This window comes from Betta splendens, chromosome 2, assembly GCF_900634795.4.
Source record: "Betta splendens chromosome 2, fBetSpl5.4, whole genome shotgun sequence".
Taxonomy (NCBI): Eukaryota; Metazoa; Chordata; class Actinopteri; order Anabantiformes; family Osphronemidae; genus Betta; species Betta splendens.
The window spans coordinates 5,019,634-5,042,171 of record NC_040882.2 but is presented as its reverse complement, the minus strand read 5'-3'; the positions used below and the strand labels follow the sequence as shown (position 1 = coordinate 5,042,171).

At 45.7% G+C, this 22,538-nt stretch overlaps 2 protein-coding genes across 7 annotated transcripts in view; one reads left to right on the top strand and one right to left on the bottom strand.

Annotated features, from left to right (window-relative positions):
• The window catches only part of LOC114845087 (NACHT, LRR and PYD domains-containing protein 3-like), a 182,779-nt gene that overhangs the window by 56,941 nt on the left and 103,300 nt on the right, over positions 1 to 22,538 (bottom strand). For all 4 annotated transcript variants that reach the window (XM_055507034.1, XM_055507035.1, XM_055507037.1 and 1 more), the window contains 3 exons: positions 16,313 to 16,486; positions 14,769 to 14,945; positions 11,294 to 11,467 (listed from right to left, as the gene is read on the bottom strand). In XM_055507034.1, coding sequence (XP_055363009.1) covers positions 11,294 to 11,467; positions 14,769 to 14,945; positions 16,313 to 16,486 — 525 coding nt within the window. The remainder of the gene's footprint in view (positions 1 to 11,293; positions 11,468 to 14,768; positions 14,946 to 16,312; positions 16,487 to 22,538) is intronic.
• The window catches only part of LOC114845095 (OX-2 membrane glycoprotein-like), a 123,424-nt gene that overhangs the window by 64,812 nt on the left and 36,074 nt on the right, over positions 1 to 22,538 (top strand). The gene's annotated exons all lie outside the window — the stretch shown is intronic.

Genomic DNA, 22,538 nt, shown 5'->3' with positions numbered 1-22,538 from the left:
CAGCGACCTTCGCAGCAGCGTCTGCAGCTGCATGTGGGCAGAAACAAAGTATTCACTGATGTTGTTAACAGCATTAGCTGTAGGCAGCAGGACAGCGTCCAGCAAAGCAGCAACCTAATCATGATGTGAGATAGGTTTGCAATCAGACTTCAAAGCTTCCCATGCTTCCACAGAGCATCTGTGGAGTCTGTAGATGGTAAAAGACTCTCCTTCTGCTAGTTTACTAGCTTCAGTCATTGTGATCAACTCTGCAGCCTGAGCAGAGTAGTGTCTTAGCAAAGAGCCAGACTTCAAGACGACCTCTTGATAATAATGTTCAGCATGATGAGTAAGGTGGTGTTGCATCTAAGCCATCGGGCTGTAGAAAGATGTGATGTTTTCCAAAAGAATCAAAGACACAGTATGAGGACAAAAGAACAGAAGTCGTACAACCTGATTTCTCATTCACTGTTTGAGTGAAAGGTCGCATAGGGTCAGATCAGGAAGACCCAAAGTAGGAGCCGACTGAAGAGCAAGCTTGAGGTCAGTGAACTTCAGACGTCCACGTGAGACAAGAAGTGGACGATGAAGACGTCTGCATCAGAACCCTGAGCGGGGCCTCAAAGACAGTAAAGTTAGGAACGAAAGTCCTACAATAAGAACAAAACCTAGAAAAAATATCAGCTGTTTTTACGTGCACGATTTAGGCAGGTCTCAAATTGCTTCAACTCTGTTGGGTGAGATGGATTTGCCATCAGCTGTAATTACAATGACCCAGAAAATAACCTTTGTCTGAACTAACTGTAATTTAGACAGGCTCTCTTTGTGGCCTGTAGCATCCAATGTTTCAGTAGCTTAGTGGTGTCTGCAGTAACACCATCTATGGCTCCTTTAAGAGGGTGTTGTTGTTTACATGGTCTGTGGTCAGATTTAGGTGTGATGACCACTGGTTCACATCCTCTGATCAAACCTACATCATGTCTGTGTGTGAGCCACAGGGAAGCAGGGCTTCCTGTAAGGCTGAGTGTTGGGTCAGAGCGTCCTCTGAAAAATAAAAATAAAACAAAAGCGTGTAATGTGTGTCATTAGAATGTGGAGGTACCCAGTTCACTGTTTGCTGCACATGACAGGCAGAATAAAAAAAAGTTTTCTAAAGTATGCAAAGTAGGTGAATACGTCACATGGGGTCGGAAGTCGTTCACCAGTCTCCACCCCGTTGACATCTGTTCACGAAAGGACCCACGTCCTGCATCTGTCTCCATCATGTTTTCACAGAGGGACGTGTGGAACTGTAGAATAAAAATAAAAATCTTTTTTGTTCGTTAGTAAAAGAAATCGCAAGCGCAGACCTGTGTTCATCCCAAAAGAGGGAATTTGAGGTCAGTTTGTCAGTGTGTGTGTGTGAAATCATAAACAAGCTGTGATGCAGCCTGTGTGAGGGCCTCAGTTACAGCCCCCCCTCAGCAGCCAATGATAAGAGCACAGCTGAGCTGAAGTTAACACCAACAAAAGAGGGATTATTTAGAATGTCTGTAGATGTAACCTGCACTCCGTCTGGAGTGGAAATCAATCAAATACCTAATTTACACATGAGATCTCTTCCTAAAAATTTAACTGGGCATAAGTTTGAAAGCAACAATGAATGTTAAGGTGTCTTGCTGTCAGATGCTGCACAAGACAGTGAAAGAATAAGTTTTTCTTTAATAGTCTGGTACGTACAGTAATTATTATTACTTCTCTCTAATAGTCGTCTTCCCTTTAATAGTCATTAATAGTCTGTTTCAGTCAGTTTCAGTCTTCCCATAGTCTGGTTTTGTTTTTGTTTTGTTTTCTACAGTCTGTTTTGTTTTCTACAGTCTTCTAGTCTGGTCAGACAAACCTATATTGTGCACAAATCTTTTTAGAAACATGGAGGATTTTATTACTGAATTTGTTGCAAGTTAAAATAGTTTAAACCCATCAGACTGCAAAGTCATGCAGCAGTTGTCATTTAGCTGTTTGTCATCATTTAAAAATCACTCTGTGGGATTTTTTTTTTTTTTTCTGGATCTAATTAATTTTCCTAATCAAATTTAGTGTTTCAACCTAATAGAATATTTCTTTTCTTTCTTTTTTTTTCAACCAATTGAAATGTTTCAGCTAAATTAAAAATAAAAGTTCCAATCCTTTTGTTTTTTCCCGAATCAAAGGAATCTCTCTCACCGAGCCGAGCCAAATTAGGATTTGAGTTTAAATCTGAGTTCGTGGATCTCGTCAGAGGCGATCCAGACGGGTGAGCAGTCCTCCCAGCTCTGAATGTCTGTAGAGGTTTGGAGGCTGAGCGACCCTAGTCCTCAGGACTATCGTCCCTGGTCACATCGTCCAGACGACCTGCCGCGGGATCCTGCCGACAACGCCAATTTCTGTGGTGGAAATTTTCCATAAAGAAGTAGATGAGAGAGAGTTGTCCTTTTGTGCGATTTATTGAAATAATAAAGAAAATAAAAATAATGGGGAAAGCAAATAAAAAGCATGGATGTTGATCGTGCACATCAATAAACCAAAAACCAGCTGGGGAGATCAGTGCACACACCACGAAGGTGTGATGCAAAGAGCCCACGATCCTCAAGTTGCTTCTGCCTTTTAGCTTCTCTGTCCGACTAGGGTGGAATGTCTTTCTAACCCAATCAAATTACATGCACCATCTCCTCCCTGTCGCAGTGTGTGTGAAGATGTTTACATTCTCACACCTGCATTGCTGACGTCCAACTATCTGTGAGAAAGGAGCACCAAGTCTCAACAGACAGAGACACAACTCCCTGACCTTGGGTTTGGGAGCTAGAGCTGAGAGTCTCTCAGGCAGAGACAACCATTGAACAATGTAGGTCAAATGTCAAATGCATACAGTAAGACAAAACATAAGATATTAATTGCAGAACATAAGTCATAAATCATAGAATAACTGCATAGAAATAAGGAAGAGACATAGAAATAAGGAAGAGACAATTTTTGTCATAACAGTGGTGGACAAAGAGCAGAGGAAAGCCGTAGTGGTGGATGTGGCAATACCAAGCGATGGCAACATCAGGAAAAAGGAACATGAGAAACTAGAGAAATATCAAGGGCTCAGAGAAGAACTGGAGAAGGCTTGGAAGGTGAAGGCCACAGTGGTTCCTGTGGTGATCGGAGCACTGGGGGCAGTGACCCCCAAATTGGAGGAGTGGCTACAACAGATCCCTGGAAAAACATCCGAAATCTCAGTCCAGAAAAGTGCAGTCCTAGGAACAGCAAGGATACTGCGCAGAACCCTCAAGGTCCCTGGCCTCTGGTAGAGGACCCGAGCTTTTAACCATGGCCCATCCTTGGGCACTGGGGCTGCCAAGTTTTTTTAAAAAACAAATGAAGGTGAAAGTAGTGCCGACCTCTATTCAAAAGCTAAACTTATGCACAAATACAAACCTGACATCATAAAGTTTGGCTTTGTGAACGGAGGCAGCGAGACGGAGACAGTGTGTTGAATGTGAGCTAACGCTATCCAATGAAGCAATGAAACCTTTAAAATTAAGGCGGCATTTAGAAACTAAACAGCCAAAACTAGTTTGAAAATCAGTTGACTTTTTCAAGAGAAAAGGAAATGAGCATAGAGAAAAGAACTATTGTGCCGCTGACTGGTGAGGCTTAAAGTGCTTTTGAAGGCCAGCTTCCTCGTAGCCAAACGTTGAAAGCATTCAACGGAGATTGGCCTTGACTGGGAGAACTGTGTTGGAGTGTGCAGTGATGGTGCAGCATGAAAGACTGGCAGACATTGCGGCGTCATCAGGATAATTGATCGTGCACCAGAAGCTAAATGGACCGACTGTTTTCTCCAGCTTTGCAGCAAAAACATTGTCACCAGAGTTACATGATGTGATGGAAGTCAGTGTCAAAACCATCAACTTCATTAAAAATAATTCTCCAGATGTTTTGCTAAACTTTGTCAGGAAATGAAAGCAGATCATGTCCAGCTGTTTTTCACAGTGAGGTGAGATGGCTCTTAAGAGGACTGGCCCTCATTCTTTTTTGTTTGACCTGAGCAAAGAGGGTTTTTTCTTTTCCCACTGAAAAAAATCTCTCTCTCTTGCACATTACTGTACCATCACCAAGTTTATAGCTACACTTGCCTACTTCATTTTTTCACTGCTGAACCAGCTGAACACCTCACTTCAAGGGAAAAATAGCAACATATTTTTTGTTGCAGACAAAGTTCAAGCTTTCGAAAGGAAACTGTCTTTGTGTAATAAACCCGCCCAGGAAGAGAGACTGGTTAGCGGCTTCGGACATTATCACGCCATTCAATGGTCTTCATCAGTGGTTATCAGCCCATACGTATGAGCCGGTAGGTGCCCACCTACCTGCTGGCAGCAGTGAATAGGTGCAGTAGGTCGTCGTCATTGATCCGTAAGGTTGATCACGGCTCGCATGATTTAACCAGCAGAGTCAGTAGGGGCGCTGTTGAGCGGTTGTTGTTCAGACGGGAGGATCGAAGTTTTTGATTTTGATTTATTAGCGAGCATAACTTAGCAAGTAGCTAGCTGTGTTGTGTAACCTGAACCCCCAACCCGTTGTCCAGCCCTAACTCTAACCACAATGACTTCAGCTGCTGAACATGGCAACTTAGCTAGCTGCTAGCTGTTCGCAAGGAGGCAGAGCAGGCACCTACTGTCCCGTACGAATGCGGTGATAAGTTCTGATCAGCCCATTTATTATGGATGATAACATCCGAAGCGGGTGGACTGATCGTGTTTTCACTTTTATCTAACATTTTAGAAAAACTCCCCTCAAGTGAAGATAAATGATTCAGTCTGTCAGCACCTCTCACTACTGGCAGAGAAATGTAATAATTACTCTTCTGAGGAACTCAGAGAAGGACAAGTAGGTTGTGGACTCTCTTAGTTAAGCTGCAATAGACATAGACTGCTGGGGGACTTAATTTATACACTGAGCTCCTCTGTTTCCTTCTATCTCATATCCTCCTATCATTGTTCCATGTTTAACTAATTTTCTCTTTCTCTCCAGTAGTTGTGTTTTTCTCTCTCTCTCTCTCTCCCACTCTGTCCTCACCTACTGTAAAGGCATCATCAGACTTTGTGTCTGTGATGGGCAGCTGCGGATCCAACCATCCAGCCTGTATCCTGTCCCTGGTCCAATCATCCTCCCTGTGCTCTGTTGTTGCTTGTTGTTGCTGTGCTTTTCTCTCTCTCTATCCTCTCACCCCAACCGGTCGAGGCAGATGGCCCGTCCACATCCAGCCTGGTTCTGCTGGAGGTTTTTTCCACGTTAGAGAGGGAGTTTTTCCTCTCCACTGTTGCTGTGAAATTGTAATTAAAGGCTTGCTGTATGTGGGATCTGTGGGGTTTAGTTGTGTAAGGTCTTAAATCTTGCATTGTAAAGTGCTTTAGATAACCTTGTTAACTAAATTGGACCCTTTGTCAGTGGATGCCACTGAAAAATATGTTGCGTTGCCCACAAACCTGGAATCACAGCTTCTGGAGCTTTCCACTGACAGCACTTTAAAGGGCAGTAGGGAAAACTGGACCTGAAGGCTCCTTCTGGATTTTTGTCTCAAAAGAGTATCCATGTCTAGCACAAAGAGCTGTGAAACTCCTCCTTCCATTCACAACTACATACTTGAGTAAGTCAGGATTCTCCATTTTGGCCACAAGTACAGTAAGACCAAAGCTCACAATGGACATCACCGGAGGCTACCAAGAGAGTGAGCCTTTCCCCCAATACACCCAGACTGGATCAGATCATATCCCATATCTACTGTAAGAGGCAGGTCCAAGTGTCTCAATATGAGATAGACATATAATGGGAATTGTGGCATATTGTGACTATTGTTATCGCTCATTAATCACAGATTGGGTTTGAGTAAAATCTAGTTCTGTCAGATCCAATAGTGTTAATGGAGTGTTCAGTGTTAATCAGACAACAAATGGTACAACAAATGTTTTTTTATAATTTTAATTGTATTTATTTTATTACTTTAGAATTTTATTTATCAGAATTTCTTTAGTTTTTTAAACGTATAGATATATTTTTTAGATCAATAGTAATAAGAGCAATTTTTTTTTTCTCCGGCGCCGGTCGAGCTGGCTGCTGGTCACAACAGCTCCTGTCCTCTTACTTCTATTTACTTATTTACTTATTTACTTTACTTATTTACTTTCTTCACTTCTTTAAGTTTATCTTTCTAGTGTTTTGTTAGTAGCATTAGTGTACACAACCTGTACACAGCTTTTATATAGTTTTTCTAAGTTTGGCGCAGTACAAACGCTGTTTTTAAAGCTACGATGTGCGTCGGGGTCAGAGCGCGCATTGTTTACACCGCGGAGCAGCTGATCGCGCTGCGTAGCGCCGTAGTTCTGCCCAGAGACAGACACGAGATCACCGCTGAGGTGCTGGTGAAGTCCCGACGTGGGCGCCGCCCCGGAAAACTACGACGGGAGAAAACGAGACGCTTCAGGCCCGCTGTCCCCTCCGTTATCATGGGGAACGTGAGATCTCTCGCCAACAAGATCGACGAGCTCGCGGCGCTCACACGGTACCAGCCGGAGTACAGAACGAGCAGCGTCCTGCTGTTCACGGAGACCTGGCTGACGTCACTCATCCCGGACTCGACTGTCGCACTGGACAATTTTCATCTGCTACGTGCGGACAGAACGGAGAACAGCGGTAAGAGGAAGGGAGGGGGTCTGGCTGTGTTTGTGAACATCAGGTGGTGTATGCCACGACATTGCACTGTCAAAATGAAGCTGTGTAACAGAGACATCGAGCTGTTAGCGGTGGGCATGAGGCCATTCTACCTGCCACGGGAGTTCACACACGTTATAATAATTGCTGTGTACGTCCCACCCTCCGCTAACGCTGACACAGCTTCTGAGACCCTGCTCCCAGTCACCAGCAGGCTGCAAACACAGCACCCACAGGCCCTCTTCCTGATCTCTGGGGACTTTAACCATGCACCTCCTTCAGCTGCTCTGCCTACATACGTGACCTACGTGACCTACGTATGTGACCTGCCCCACCAGAGACAACAAAACCCTGGACTTACTCTATGCCAACACCAAAGAGGCCTACACTGCATCCTCCCTCCCACCGCTGGGCAGAGCTGACCACAACATCCTGCATCTCCTGCCTGTGTATAAACCTGTTGTACACAGGCAGCCGGTGGTGCCCCGCACAGTGAAGAGGTGGACAGCTGAGAGCGAGGAGGCTCTCAGGGACTGTTTTAACACCACTGTGTGGACGGAGCTCTGCGACCCACATGGGGAGGACATTAACGCATAACAGACTGTGTAACGGTCTACATAAACTTCTGCTGTGAAAACACTGCTCCCACCAGGCGGGTTCGGTGTTTCACCAACGACAAGCCGTGGGTCACCCCTGATATTAAAGCTCTGCTAAAGAAGAAGAAGAGAGCATTTAAATCAGGGGACAGGGAGGAGCTGAGGAGGGTGCAGAAGGAGCTGAGGAGGAAAATCCGTGAGGGAATCCAGCTACAGGAGGAAGACGGAGGAGCAGCTGCAGCAGAACAATGTCAGTGAGGTGTGGAGGAGCCTGAAAACCATCTCAGGCTTCAAAGCTCCACACCCAGTGTGACACTCTGACCTGCAGTGTGGGGGCCCCACAGGGGACTGTACTGGCCCCCTTCCTCTTCACCCTCTACACGTCAGACTTCAAACTGTTACGAACTCGCCCCGTCGGTACAGAACCGGCGGGGTTTGACGGAACCCTGGGGCAGGAGAAGGTATGTGGTGGAGAGAGACGGTGACAGCACCCGCTCCAAGCGGGGAGAACTACGGCTCTCACGGAGCCGGGAGGAGAACGCGCTCACACTGAGCGGAGGCTTCAGGCACCACGGCCGACGTGCTTCCAGCACACAGCTCTGTGTAATCCCTCACACAGACACCTGGCCGCAACCGGCAGACCAGGTCGCAGGGAACACAGGAGAGGGGGAGACCCCAAATGCACGACCCAACAAGAAGCTATGGTTAACATTAAAGTTTATTAAATACACTCACAACATAAACTCACTGCGATGCAGGATTCAGTTCACCACAAAAGGGTAGAACTAAAAATCGCTGCAATGCAGGTAAACGTTATTAACAACTAAAACTCACTATCCAAAACTAAACGCTCCGTACACTACGGGCAAAATCCTAAACATGAAACATAAGACACTCACAAACCTTACATGGTGAGACAGGACATACATCAAAACCAAAACTCCTTTGCATCGAAAACTCTCCTCTCTTTAACGCAACAATGGGGTAGCATCCAGCTACGCCCGCGTGTACACACTAGCAAGTGTGTAAAACAAAAGACATCCCTTAAATACAACCAAAACAGGTGGGTCAACTAATTACACAGGAAATGAAAACTCAAACACAGACACACACCAAAAGTCCCAGGAGCGCCTCTAGCGGCGCAGAGGCTGAATGTCACACAGACAGCTGTGCTGCACAAGTTCTCTGATGACTCTGCGATCGTCGGACTGATCACCGATGATGGCGATGCAGAGTACAGAGGACTCACTCAGAACTTTGTGGACTGGTGCCAGCGGAACCACCTCCTGATCAATGCAGGGAAAACGAAGGAGATGGTGGTGGATTTCTGCAGACAGCAGCCTGCTGTCATCCCACCGATGCACATCCAGGGAAGGGACATTGAGAGAGTGGACTCTTACAAGTACCTGGGAGTGCATCTGAACAATAAACTGGACTGGACTCATAACACGGATGCACTGTACAGGAAGGGTCAGAGCAGACTCTACCTGCTGAGGAGACTGCGGTCTTTTGGAGTGAGGGGGCCACTCCTGAAGACCTTCTATGATTCTGTGGTGGCATCAGCCATCCTGTACGGTCTGGTCTGCTGGAGCAGCAGCATCACAGTGAGGGACAGGAAAAGACTGGACAGGATCATCAAGAAGTCCAGCTCTGTCCTGGGCTGCACTCTGGACACGGTGCAGGAGGTGGGTGAGAGAAGGGTCCTGGCTAAACTGACATCCATCATGGACCAGGTCTCTCACCCACTGGAGGACTCACTGTCTGCTCTGGAGAGCAGCTTCAGACTAGCAGACTGATCCACCCTCGCTGTGTGAAGGAGAGATATCGTAGATCTTTCCTACCTGCTGCTGTCAGACTGTACAATCAGAACTGTTGACCACATCCCACCACAGTCACTCACCCACCGCATCAGTGGTTTATATACTGTAGCAACCTGCTCTGCACAATATTTGCGTAAATCTGTGAACAATGATGTATACTTTTACCGGTACAAATCTCATACCCATTACTGTGCAATAACCCTGCAATGACCTCATACTCACTCCAACTGTACTGTACTGCTTTGTACTGTGCCAACACAAACTGTTCTGTAGCTGTATTCTCCCTTATTTGTACTGCTGTTGTGAGAAGTGATATCCCCACTGCAGGACTATTAAAGGTTTGGTGGACTGGACACAGAGCAGCTGGTCTCAGATCAGTTCACACTGAGAGTCGTCTCCACTGGTTCTGGTTCCTCTGTCAGTCAGTTGTGGATGAAGCTCTGCTCCCGGTAACGTGGACCAGTCAGAACCTCTACACCCACACTGCTGCTGCTTCTACATCTGGATCATCAGTCCACCTGCAGAGAGAATGAGAGCAGATCAGTGAGTGTCTACAGAGACTCCCTTCATCATCTGTCAAATCCAGGACAAAGAGCAGCAGGACTTCAGTCGTGTTCAGAGCACAAGTGGAGCAGCTGTTAAGCTTCCTTTTAACTCATCTTAACATCTTGCACTGAAGCATCAAGTCTGCTGACTCTGCACATTTCCCTCCAGTCCAAAGTGAAACTAACTGCTGAGTCATGGCTTTAGAGACGACTTCCTGTTGGTCCATCACAGACAGAGTCGCTGTTTGGTGACCAACATCTTCTCTGCTTTGAAACATCAGCTGACACAGAAACATGAGAAGCTTTGGAGCAAACTAATGACAGAAGGACACAGACACAGATGTGATGACTGGACTTTAGCAGAGGTTCTGCTCTGGACCAGCACCACATGGTTACTACATGGAACCATGGTTCTATCAGCCAGACTGATCTCAGAGCTGTGACACACATGAACCTGATCAGTAGTTAGTGTTGATGCTACGACACTTTGATGAGTGACTGGAGCTTTACAGGAAACACTGGATCTCTGCTGTGACACTAACTGAGTTTAGTCCAATACTGCTGAAAGCAGCACAGACTGACTCCAACCTCTACTGACCTCAGAGTCTGCAGTCCATAGTCTGGACTCTGCACCAGGTCACAGAGAGCCTTCACTGATGAATCCTGCAGGTTGTTGTAACTCAGGTCCAGTTGTGTCAGATGTGACGGGTTGGACTTCAGAGCTGAGACCAGAGAATCACAGCTGATCTCTGACAAACTGCAGCAACTGAATCTAAATAAAGAATCAAAGATGTGGATCAAAGCATTGTTAATTAGTCAGATTTGTCCTGATCACTGATAGGACTGGCGACACAGTAAGGAGGGTGTGGGTTCGATTCCAATTCATCTCACTTAACAAACACTTTGATGACAACTCACTGAAATGAAGTGAAACTGCAGAAGAAGAAGAATGTGATGAATGAGTTTCCAACCAGGATGGACCTGCCTGGTTCCACTGGGAACAAACACACACTCACTGACTGGCTCCTGTTTGGTGCCACTTTGTGTTTCTGTTGCAGTGGTTGGGTTCTGATGAACTGGACTTTGTGTTGATGTGAACTGACTGTGTGGTGTTCACAGATGGAAGGACCTGGGTTCAGCAGGAGCCTTTCTGTGTGGGCTTCTCATGTTCTCCCTGTGTGTGTCTGGGTTCTGTTCTGGTTCTGCAACTTCCTGCCACAGTCCAAAGACCTGAAGTTCTGCTGCTTAGCTGCTGACTCTGAGCTTCCATAGGTCTGATTGTCTGTCTCTGTGTGTTGGACCTGTGATGGACTGGTGACCGGTCTAGACTGGACCCTGCCTCCTGCTGAGTGTCAGCTGGGATCAGCTCCAGAATCACGCAGACCCAAACAGGAAACGTTGGGATGATGGACATACTGCATAGATGCAGAGGTAAGCACTGTGCAAATCACGACTGGCGTTTTGGAATTGGACAAGTTCTGACTATTTCATTAGTCTGTTATGAAGTAACTTTAGGGTTACTGTACCTAAACATAAAGGTGAACGAACAAATTAAACTATTAACTGTCAGGACAGAAAGCTGCTGGATCCCTGAAGCAGAACCACAGTCAGAACCTAGAACAATAACAGTCAGTGAACTGACCTCAGAGTCTCCAGTCGACAGTGACGACTCTCCAGAAAACCACACAGACGCTTCACTCCTGAATCCAGCAGGTTGTTAAGACTCAGGTCCAGTTGTTTCAGATGTGACGGGTTGGACTTCAGAGCTGAGACCAGAGAATCACAGCCAATCTCTGACAAACTGCAGCTCCACAATCTGAATAAAGAATCAAATAGGTAGATCAAAGCATTAAGATTCAAAGATGAAAGAGAAAACCAACAGGATGCAGGTTAAAACAGTAACAAAGACTCATTAACATTAATGACAACATGCTGCTGCTTCAGCTCAGACGTCGTGACTTCAGCTCTTTAACTCTGCAGCTCCACCACTGGTTCCATCTGGACTCACTCATTAGTCCGTGTCATGTTCTTGTAGTTACATCCTGTTTTATTGTGTAGCAGTTCCGGTTTCCAGTCGCATCTCATTAGCTCCAGTCTTACTTCCGGTTCTCATTACTCACACCTGCCTAGAATCAGTAATCACTCACCTGCATACTTAACCACCACCAGTTCCCATAGCCCATTGCCAGATCGTTGTATGCCAGTCAACACTTTCCAGCGTTTCATCGTCCTGCCCGTTTGTTTCTTGATCCTGCTTCGTGTTCCTGACTCCCGATTCCTGTCTGCTCCTGAATGGTACTGTCGCCTGGAAAAAACTTGTCATACCGACCTGACCGCCTGACCTCGAGATAGCCTGCTCCTTACCGGTACTGTAACCTTGCCAATCCTGTCGAACCCTTGCCTGTCCTTGGACCTGATTCAGCCTGCTCCCTCTGTACTGAAACCTGAGAATCATAGTGTATGACCTGGACCGACTGTGATAAAGAGAACTGTATTAAACCCTTCAAATTCTACCAACTGTCTGACGTCTCGTGCTGTTCATGTGGGTCCAATCTCTGCCAAAACCTGACAGAACGATCTGGCCAGACATGGACCCAGCCAGCGTTGAGACCCTCCGTGCTGCGCTGCTCGCTCAGGGACAGCGACTCAGCGAGCAGGAGGAGAAGACCAATGACGTGCTGCAGAATACGCCACTGAGTTCCGGACCCTGGCGGCAGAGGCCGGCTGGGACGCCACAGCCCTTGGGGAAGTTTTCATCCGCGGATTATCCCGCCGAGTTAAAGACTGTCTGGCAAGGTGTGATTTACCCAGTGGCCTGGATGAGCTGATTGCGTTGGCCATACGCATTGATCGCCGGCTGGTGAACAGCGAACGCGAGCATCATAGTGAGGAGAGGGCGAGGGGACCACCTCATTACCAGGTCCAGAGCCCAAGGAGACCGCCGAGGGAGACGGTTGACCAGCCGGTTCAGAGGAGCACGGGAGCACCTCCAAGCACAGAGGAGCCGATGCAGATCGGGCGCGCACGGCACCGAGGAGGAAAGACGCAGACGCCGCACCCAACAGTTATGCATGTACTGTGGACAGGCAGGACACTTTGCGGCAAGGTGTCCGCTAAAAGACCAGGCTCATCGCTAGCACGGAGGATAGCGATGAGCCGAACCATTCTCGTCAGTTCCTCTGCACGGTCTCTCCCAACCGTGACACTATTCTGTAATTCTCGCTCGATCCAGCAGGGGGTGCTAATAGACTCTGGTGCAGACGCCAGCCTGATGGACGCGGGGCTGGTTGATCGCATGGGCATCCACAAGGCACCGTTAGCGTCACCGGTGGAGACGGCGGCGCTGGATGGACGCAGATTGTGGAGAGACACGCATCACACTGCCCCTGTCTCCATGACATTTGCTGATGGACACTCAGAAAGAATCACGTTTTTAGTTGTAGAGTCTTGTTATCACCACATTGTTTTAGGCCAGACCTGGTTAAGGAGACACAACCCCACACTGGATTGGAGGAGTGGAGAGGTGCGCGAATGGGACCCGGAATGCCGGCACACCTGCTTCCAGCCCATCACTGAGCCAGAGGACCCTCAGAGCAGGTTGTGTACGGAAAGAGGAGAGGAGGCAGATCTAACTGGCGTTCCTGAGTGCTACCATGACCTCCACATGGTCTTTAGTAAGGTCAGAGCCACATCTCCCCCACCACACAGAAAGCATGACTGTGCGATTAACTTGAGACCAGGTACGACGCCACCCAAGGGCAGGCTTTTCCACCTTTCACCAAAGGAACGGACGGCCATGAAAGAATACTTGGATTCAGCACTCGCATTTGGAATCATACGGCCTTCCTCGTCACCCGCCGGAGCGGGGTTCTTCTTTGTAAGTAAAAAAAGATGGATCACTAAGACCATGCATAGACTATCGGGGGCTGAATGATATAACCATTAGGGACTCTTATCCACTACCCCTATTGTCATCAAGTTAGACCTCCGCAATGCATACCACTTGGTGCGTATTCGTGAAGGCGATGAGTGGAAGACGGCCTTCAATACGCCCAACGGACACTACGAATACCTGGTTATGCAATTCGGGCTCACAAACGTGGGCGCTGTGGACGACGCCCTAGGAGGGGGGTTCTGTCATGTTCGTGTAGTTACATCCAGTTTTACTGTGTAGCAGTTCCGGTTTCCAGTCGCATCTCATTAGCTCCAGTCTTACTTCCGGTTCTCATTACTCACACCTGCCTACAATCAGTAATCACTCACCTGCATACTTAACCACCACCAGTTCTCATAGCCCGTTGCCACATCGTTGTATGCCAGTCAACACTTTCCAGCGTTTTATCGTCCTGCCCGTTTGTTTCTTGATCCTGCTTCGTGTTCCTGACTCCCGATTCCTGTCTGCTCCTGAATGGTACTGTCGCCTGGAAAAAACTTGTGATACCGACCTGACCGCCTGACCTCGAGATAGCCTGCTCCTTACCGGTACTGTAACCTTGCCAATCCTGTTGTCGAACCCTTGCCTGTCCTTGGACCTGATTCAGCCTGCTCCCTCTGTACTGAAACCTGAGAATCATAGTGTATGACCTGGACCGACTGTGATAAAGAGAACTGTATTAAACCCTTCAAATTCTACCAACTGTCTGACGTCTCATGCTGTGCATGTGGGTCCGATCTCTGCCAATACCTGACAGTCCGACTCAGAAACAAACAAAAAATGTTATATTGAAGGAATGACATAGTCACAGAAAAATGTTATACTGAAGAAACATTCAATGGAGTCAAACTGGTGGAAAGAGTCAAACAAGCAACTTCAGATTACGGCATCTTGGGTTCAAATATTTGGGTCAGAACCAAAATGATGGAGTCTTGGAAAAGTGTTCGAGCATCAGTTACTGATCATAGATTTTCTTACTCATTAAACCTTGTTTTGTTTTTATTCTTAGTGATGAAATAAAATAATAAAACAACAAACTACAACTGAAGAGTGAATAGATGATACCAGGGAAAAAAACAGACTTTACCATCAAGATCCTCAGTGTGGATCAGTAAAACATCAGCCTCATGTCTCAGCACAACGTTCACATTAACTTACACAGAACTAAAACATGGAGTCTGACCTCAGAGTCTCCAGTCGACAGCGACGACTCTCCAGAAAACCACACAGATGCTTCACTCCTGAATCCTGCAGCTCATTGTTTCCACTCAGGTCCAGTTGTGTCAGATGTGACGGGTTGGACTTCAGAGCTGAGACCAGAGAATCACAGCTGATCTCTGACAAACAGCAGCTCCTCAATCTGAATAAAAAATCACAATCACTCCTCCAATCAAACATCATCCACTGTCTGTGGTGTTTGATGATCATTAATGAGCTTCACTCAACTATTTAGTTCTGTGTGTCCTGTTCTGAAGCTGCTGATCTCTCCAAGCAGATTCTCTGTAGCTGCTTTATACAAGTGTCTTCATTTAATCTCAGTCAGTTCTAACGGTCAGTCGAACATTATCAAACATTTAAATCACATTTTCTGTTTTAAACTGCCATCAACACTTGCTGATTTTTTACTTCCTTCATTACAGTCATTGAATAGTTAAACGTGATCAGTACAGAAGGTGATTTGAACTCATGATAAACCTTCTACAGTTCAGATCATATTAATCTCAGACAGAATTAAACAGAGTTGACACAGAGCCAGATGCCTCATCAGGCTCTGTGTCACTCTCTAGCATTCTGAACCGAGTAAGTCTTGTCTGTGAACTGAACTGTCTGTGTTTTGGCCTCTGCTACTTATTGCCCTATCCCTGTCTGTACCGCAACTTCTACAGTACGTCTGCTGAACCTATACCGACCGTCGCCTGTCTGTCTATGGAGATTATACTAAAAATGGCGCCTGTTTTTGCTCTTCAGTCAAAACAAACAAACAAACAGGTGGTGGTGGTAATAAACCACAAACTTGGCTTGCAAACTGTCAATATAGCACGAAGATGAACCTACTCGTGCTAACGCTGTAGAGTCGTGCTTGTTTTTTGCAATGGCAGAACGTCGCTCAGTTTCTGAGCTCTTGCGGGAAATACCCACAGTAGTGGGTATTTCTCTGCCCGTATTGTCAGATAAACTGAACAAGTTTTCCCGAATCAAATCGATTTGAAAAACCATGAAATCTGGTGTAAAACTTTCTGAATTGTCCGCAAGATGCCTTAAGTTGTTTTCCATCTGCCGAAGATCAATTACTAATGCTAGCTAAACCATGATGCATTGCTGTAGCATTCACCCAGGGTCTAGATGAGAGGAATTGACCAGGAAACGTTTCACAAATTGACCAATGACTGTGCAGTGACACAATTAAGACACGTCCGGCTCATTTGCCTAAACTTTGCGAAAAGGAAAAACAGCTTGAGAAAAGGAAAAGCTTAATGCATAAATCTTTCTTTTTTCCTTTAAATAGAAAAATAAATAAACATTAATAAGTGTTTTACTGAAAATTTGTATATTTATGATTTAAAAATTAGTACATTTATTTCCATTTTACTTTATATTTGATTATGGCGGTTTTGGTTCTAAACATCAGATAATCTGCCGATTATCATTAAACCTTACAAAACCACTGTTCTAGTCTGCGCAGTGAGCTGAGTCCTGCATCCCCTGCATTTTCACATGGAGTCTGACCTCATAGTCTCCAGTCGACAGTGATGACTTGCCAGAAAACCACACAGATGCTTCACTGATGAATCCTGCAGGTTGTTGTCACTCAGGTCCAGTTGTGTCAGATGTGACGGGTTGGACTTCAGAGCTGAGACCAGAGAATCACAGCTGATCTCTGACAAACTGCAGTCACTCAATCTGAATGGAGAATCAAAGATGTGGATCAAAGCATTAATAATGAGTCAGATTTGTCCTGATCACTGATGTTTAGTCTAAAATGATCAGAGTGACTTTGTGCTTGTGTTGTTGTGTCGTCATGATCTCAGCTTCTACACATCATCCACATGTCAGCACAACATTCATACACCTGTTGATGTCAGCACTGATTCACAAGCTGCTGCTGGAACCAGTAGAAAACCAGACGTGTTGGATCAAAGACTTTATCTGGTTCTATCAATGTTCAGACTATAAGTGAGTGCAGAAAAACTGCTGCTGAGACATGAACCAGGAAAAAACACTAACCTCAGAGTCTCCAGTCGACAGTGAGGACTCTCCAGTCCAGCACACAGAACCTTCACTGATGAGTCCTGCAGGTTGTTGAAGCTCAGGTCCAGATGTGTCAGATGTGATATGTTGGACTTCAGAGCTGAGGCCACAACTTCACAGTGAGTCTTCTTGAGCCCACACCAAGAAAGTCTGTGATGACAGAAAATATAAATTCTATAAATGTGAAGTGTCTGTGTCACAAACTGACTTCAATGAATGTTGATGCTGAAGCAGCTGTAGCTCAGTTGGTCTCATCCATCACAAAGTGTGAAGCTCTGTTGGTTCCACCAGATCCCAGAGATTAGACTCAAAGTGTGTTTGGACAGAACCAGAAGAACCAAAGACAGATCATAGAAACATGTTGCAGACGCTTCATCCACTGAAAGAAACGACCATCAGCTGTGATCACATGTCAACTGTCAAAAGCTTTTAGCAGAAACTTTTCAGAGCTGAAGTTTCTCTGTTGGATTTGACTTAAAGCTCCATCGAGCAAAGAAGAACAGAAGAAACTGATGTTCACTAACTTTACAGCTGTTTTGATCTGATCCTCAACAAAGACATTTTCTAGGCACCAGTTGATGTTTTCACTTGTGAACTTTTATATTCTGTGTGAAGTGTTTCTCTTTAACACTGAGGCTTCAGCTTCATGTTGCTGTAGAACATTAATGATCACATTAACGTTGGACTTACTTAAACTTTCTGCAGTTCCTCACAGCTGGAATCAGTCTCTGTCGTCCCTCCTCTGATGTGTTGTACTGGTTCAGGTCCAACTCATCCAGAACCTCCTCTGACATCTGCAGCATGTAGGCCAGAGCTGAGCACTGGATCAAGGAGAGTTTCTCTGATCTGTTCTCTGACTTCAGGAACTCTTGGATCTGCTGATGGACTGAGTGGTCGTTCATCTCCATCAGACAGTGGAAGATGTTGATGCTTCTGTCTGGAGAGATTCTATCACTTTTCATCTCCTTCAGGTTGTTGATGATTCTCTGGATGGTTTCTGGACTGTTCTCTGTGTGACCCAACAAACCTCCTAAGATTCTCTGGTTGGACTCCAGACAGAGGCCATGAAGGAAGCGAACAAACAGGTCCAGGTGGCCACTTAGACTGAGGAGGGATTCCTCCATGGTTTTACTTACGACAACATCCAGAGCAGCATTGGAGTCTCTCAGAAACTCCTCCAGTTCCTCCATCTTCCCATTGGTGTAACAGAGCATCATGTGAACAGCAGCCAGAAACTCCTGAACGCTCAGATGAACAAAGCTGAACATCTTGTCCTTGGTTTTCCTCCCTCGCTCCTGTTTAAAGATCTCTGTGAACACTCCTGAACACACTGAGGCTCCTCTGACATCGATGCCGCTCTCTTTCAGATCTTCCTCATAGAAGATCAAGTTTCCCTTTAGCAGCTGCTTAAAAGCCAGTTTAGCCAATGACTTGATGTAGTTGCTGCTGTGTTCTGGTCCGTACTTGTCTTTAGTCCGATCCATCTGAAAGCCCAGGAACTCTGCGTACATCTCAGTCAGGGTCTTGGGCAGCTCTCCTCCCTCTCTGGTTTCCAGCAGATCCTCCAGAACCGTAGCAGTGATCCAGCAGAAGACTGGGATGTGGCACATGATGTGGAGGCTTCGTGCCGTCTTGATGTGGGACATGATTGTGTTGCTCTGCTCCTCATCTGTGAATCTCTTCCTGAAGAACTCCTCCTTCTGTGGGTCAGTGAACCCTCTGACCTCCGTCACCACGTCAACAAAGTCTCCATGAATCTGATTGGCTGCTGCAGGTCGTGTGGTGATCCAGATGCGAGCAGAGCGTAGTAGTTTTCCTCTGATGAGGTTTGTCAGCAGCTCATCCACTGAGGTGGACTCTGTGACGTCACGTTGACCCGTCTCCTTCTCACTGGTGCTACAGTCCAGTTGGAGGCGACTCTCGTCCAGTCCATCAAACACAAACAGAAGTTTGAAGCTGCTCTTGTCATAGTTGCTGTTTCCTGATGACTGTAGATGTGTAAAGATGTAATTCAGAGCCTCCAGGCTGATGGACTCAGTTTCTGGGATACATTCATGAATGAGCTCTGACAAACTAAACTTCTGTCCCTTCAGTGGATTCAGCCGACGGAAGGTGAAGGGGAAAATCAGATGCACGTCTTGATTGGACCTTTGTTGGGTCCAGTCCAACACAAACTTGTTCACAAGGACTGTTTTTCCAATCCCAGCGATTCCATTGGTCAACACTGTTCTGATGCGTCTGTATTCACCAGGGGGATGTTTGAACAGGTCACTGGGCTTCACTGGCTCCTCTGCTGATCTTTGCTTCTGCTGTGTCGTCTCAACCTGTTGGACCTCATGCTGTGTGTTGATGTGTGAATCCGGCCCAGCTGTGATGTACAGCTCTGTGTAGATGTCATCCAGATGTTGGTCTTCTTCTGACCAGCCTTGTTTCACACAGAGAAACTGGTCTTGGAGGTTTGATTGAAGCACCTGCTGGTAATATGTGATGGGCTGCGGCTCTGGTACTGGAATCAGATCTGGGTCCAACAAGACACAGAGAAGACAACAAAGTTTGAGGTGTTTAAGTAATTGATTCAAGACTTTGTATTAATAGACATAATGAACCAGCCTGAAACGCTAGAACTAGTGAAGAGAAGATTGTTGCTGTATCCGATTATTAAATTTTGCTCAACATTTAACTAACTTAACCACCTGTCATAACCTGGACTTTCAGTTGCCATTTCCTGTTTTATTTTCATGCACGTCCGGTTTTGCTATGTCATGTTTAGTTCCTGCCTTACCTCCGGTCTCATTAGTCATTGTAATGGAAAAAATTTGCCTCTGTGCTTTTCTCCAACACGGTCATCATGTGCTCTGCGACTGTATAGGTTCAACACTGAACCTTCTTACAGAAAAAACGAATCTCCTGTGCCCTGTCGTACATCAGGTCTAAACATCTGATGTTCCATTTGACTGACTAATAATTTATGATATATGTTTGTCTTTTACACCCGGACTCTGGCTCCATCCTATCTGACTCCCCACTAGACCCAAGGCTGTTAAAGCGAATGCTTCTTGTCTTGAAGCTTGGTGTTCCTTCCTTTAATAACAAGACATGACGATGCAGAAGTGAGAAAGCAAACATTGTCACTCACAGCGAGATAAGGTGGCGCAAACAATTCTATTGGTGCAGAGAAACATTCCACCAGAACCAGAGAAAGGGGTTAAAAGGCAGAAGCAACTTGAAGATTGTGGGCTCTTTGCATCACACCTTCGTGGTGTGTGCACTGATCTCCCAGCTGGTTTTTGGTTTGTTGATGTGCACGATCAACATCTGTGTCTTGTCATTATATTTATACACCAGTACTTACCCAGTCTATTCCCCACATTGTCTGTTCTGTACCGTGTTTTGTTAGCCAGCATTTCAGCATTTTCATAAGTCCGACTGGTTTGTTCTCTTGCTAGTTTCACCTTTGCCTAGTCCTTGTCAGTGCCTGTAATACGGATCTACTGTTTTCTACCACTGCCTGTCAGACCTTTAAGTACTACCTGTCATATTTTGATTTGTCTACATTAAACAAACATTTACTCAAGTCCTGTCTCAAACTGTGCATTGGGGTCCTTCATCTCCGTGCTCCCGCTCAGTCTGTGAAACCTCCAACACATCAGTACTGTAAATGTATGATTGTGTCTCTTATGTTAAATGTTGAGATAAATCGTCTTACTTTGCAGACAGTCAGCCAGCTCCTCCTGCTTCCTCCTCCTCCCTGTGGTCTTCAGATTTGCATCTCTGCTACTCTGCCTCTGCTCTGTACTTTTACAAACCATAAATATGGAGTCCAGCTGTGTTTGGTGCTGCTGGACAGACTGAGCACTGGGAACCTCTGAGCTCTGCTGGTCCACTCTGTGGAGGAACCATGAAGAATGAGTCCACACAGAGACACACACAAGGTAAAGGTCCATGAAGTGATGTTGGATGTGAGCAGTGAGTCAGAGACTCCCTGTAGTGGTGAAGGTTTACTGTCAGTCAGTTGCTTCAGTCTCAGCTCTGAACAACATTTATCTCTGCCTCCCTCACTGAACAAGGCTGAAGTGTTGGAACAAGGAGTCTGCTGGGATCAGACTGGTTGTACTGGGCAGCTCCCAGTGGGAATATGTTGAACTAGGTACATTTAACTTTTTCATTTATTCATTCATTGTTGGATGTTGGCTCTGGTGTTGACACTGAGGACAAACAGTCATATCCACTGCAACAACATCACAACAAGTCTCCAGTAGTAACTTCAATTTACTGCTGCAAGTGAAGAAACTTCAAGACATTTGACCAAAACCTTCATGTAGAGACGTCAATAAGCAGATTTGATCAGAGATGATCAGCTGCTTCCTTTGACGTCAGCACTTCATTAGAAGCGGAGCAGCCCCTGAGACCCTCTACAGGATCAGAGCTTTAGCTACTGCTGGATGGAGATTTGATCAATGATCAGAGTGAAGAAAGCTTCTCCTTCACATCAACACTTCAAACACGAATCAACCAGTTCAACAAATGAAAACAATGCAAACGTTTATCATCAGAGAAAATTGACATGACATTGTTCGCAATGATTCAAATTGACAACAACTCACTCAGGTTGGTCTTTGAAATTAATAATAGCAACTATTGACAGGTTGCTCCTGAAGGACACACAGCTGGGTCCAGGTTCAGGTCCAGGTTCAGGTCCAGATTCAGGTCCAGGTTCAGGAGATCCTCGCCTCTGTTGGGACCTGAGAGAAAAACACCTACAGTGACTCTCACACGTTCAGTCCTAAATGAGCAGTAACAGTAAATCAGTGATGTGTGTGTGACTTGGAGACAGAATCATCACCTCTGAGCTTTGTTCTGGTTCTCATGGTCCCCACACAGACTGGTTTTAAAGGGAGGGGCTCCCTCCTCTCTGTCCTCACACTGATTCATGCTGCTGGATTCACACTTCTACCTTCATGTGGAGAAGAAACACACATCATTCATCTGCACATCAGCTCAAATCCTCCTCCATCATCATCAGCTGCTCCTCTACTGATTGTCTCTTCTTCTGTGGTTCATATCAGTGTCAGCTGGATGCAGTCAGACAGTGGGAGGCAGAGGAAGCTGCACCAGCTGCTCTACTTCTGTCAGGGACCACAACCAGTCTGATAACATTGACATAAACTAACAGTAAATCACAAAGCCGTCACTCAAACAATGACTCTGACTAAACTACTACTAAAATTACAGTAAATATTTAGTATATAAATATAATATATATAAATATTTGTATACTTTATGTTTTATTCAATGTCAAAGTTCAGTTCATTGATGTCAAAGTTGTTACTGTACTTGTACGTGAATTACTTTGAAGTACTGAGTGAAACTGTGAAGGAACAGTTTCTTGATGACTGTGGTGTCCACAGCTTCAGGCTCAGCTTAACAGTGGCTGTAGTGAACAAGTCTGAGCCTTGAAGCTTTGACAGGTGGAGCTGCAGCAAAAACACATCACAATGAACCCTCAGGAAAGAAGAAGCAGAGAGTTTGTTTGAAAACGTAGAGACTAGAAAAATGTCCAGAATTAAAGCCCATCCAGCTGGATGAAATAAACAGTACAGCAGAGTAAAAGTAAAACATCCTACAATATTCAGTGTAACTTTAGCAACCAGTTGAAGAACGTTCTGATTTCCATTGAAAGAATGACAGAAGTGTGATCAGTTTT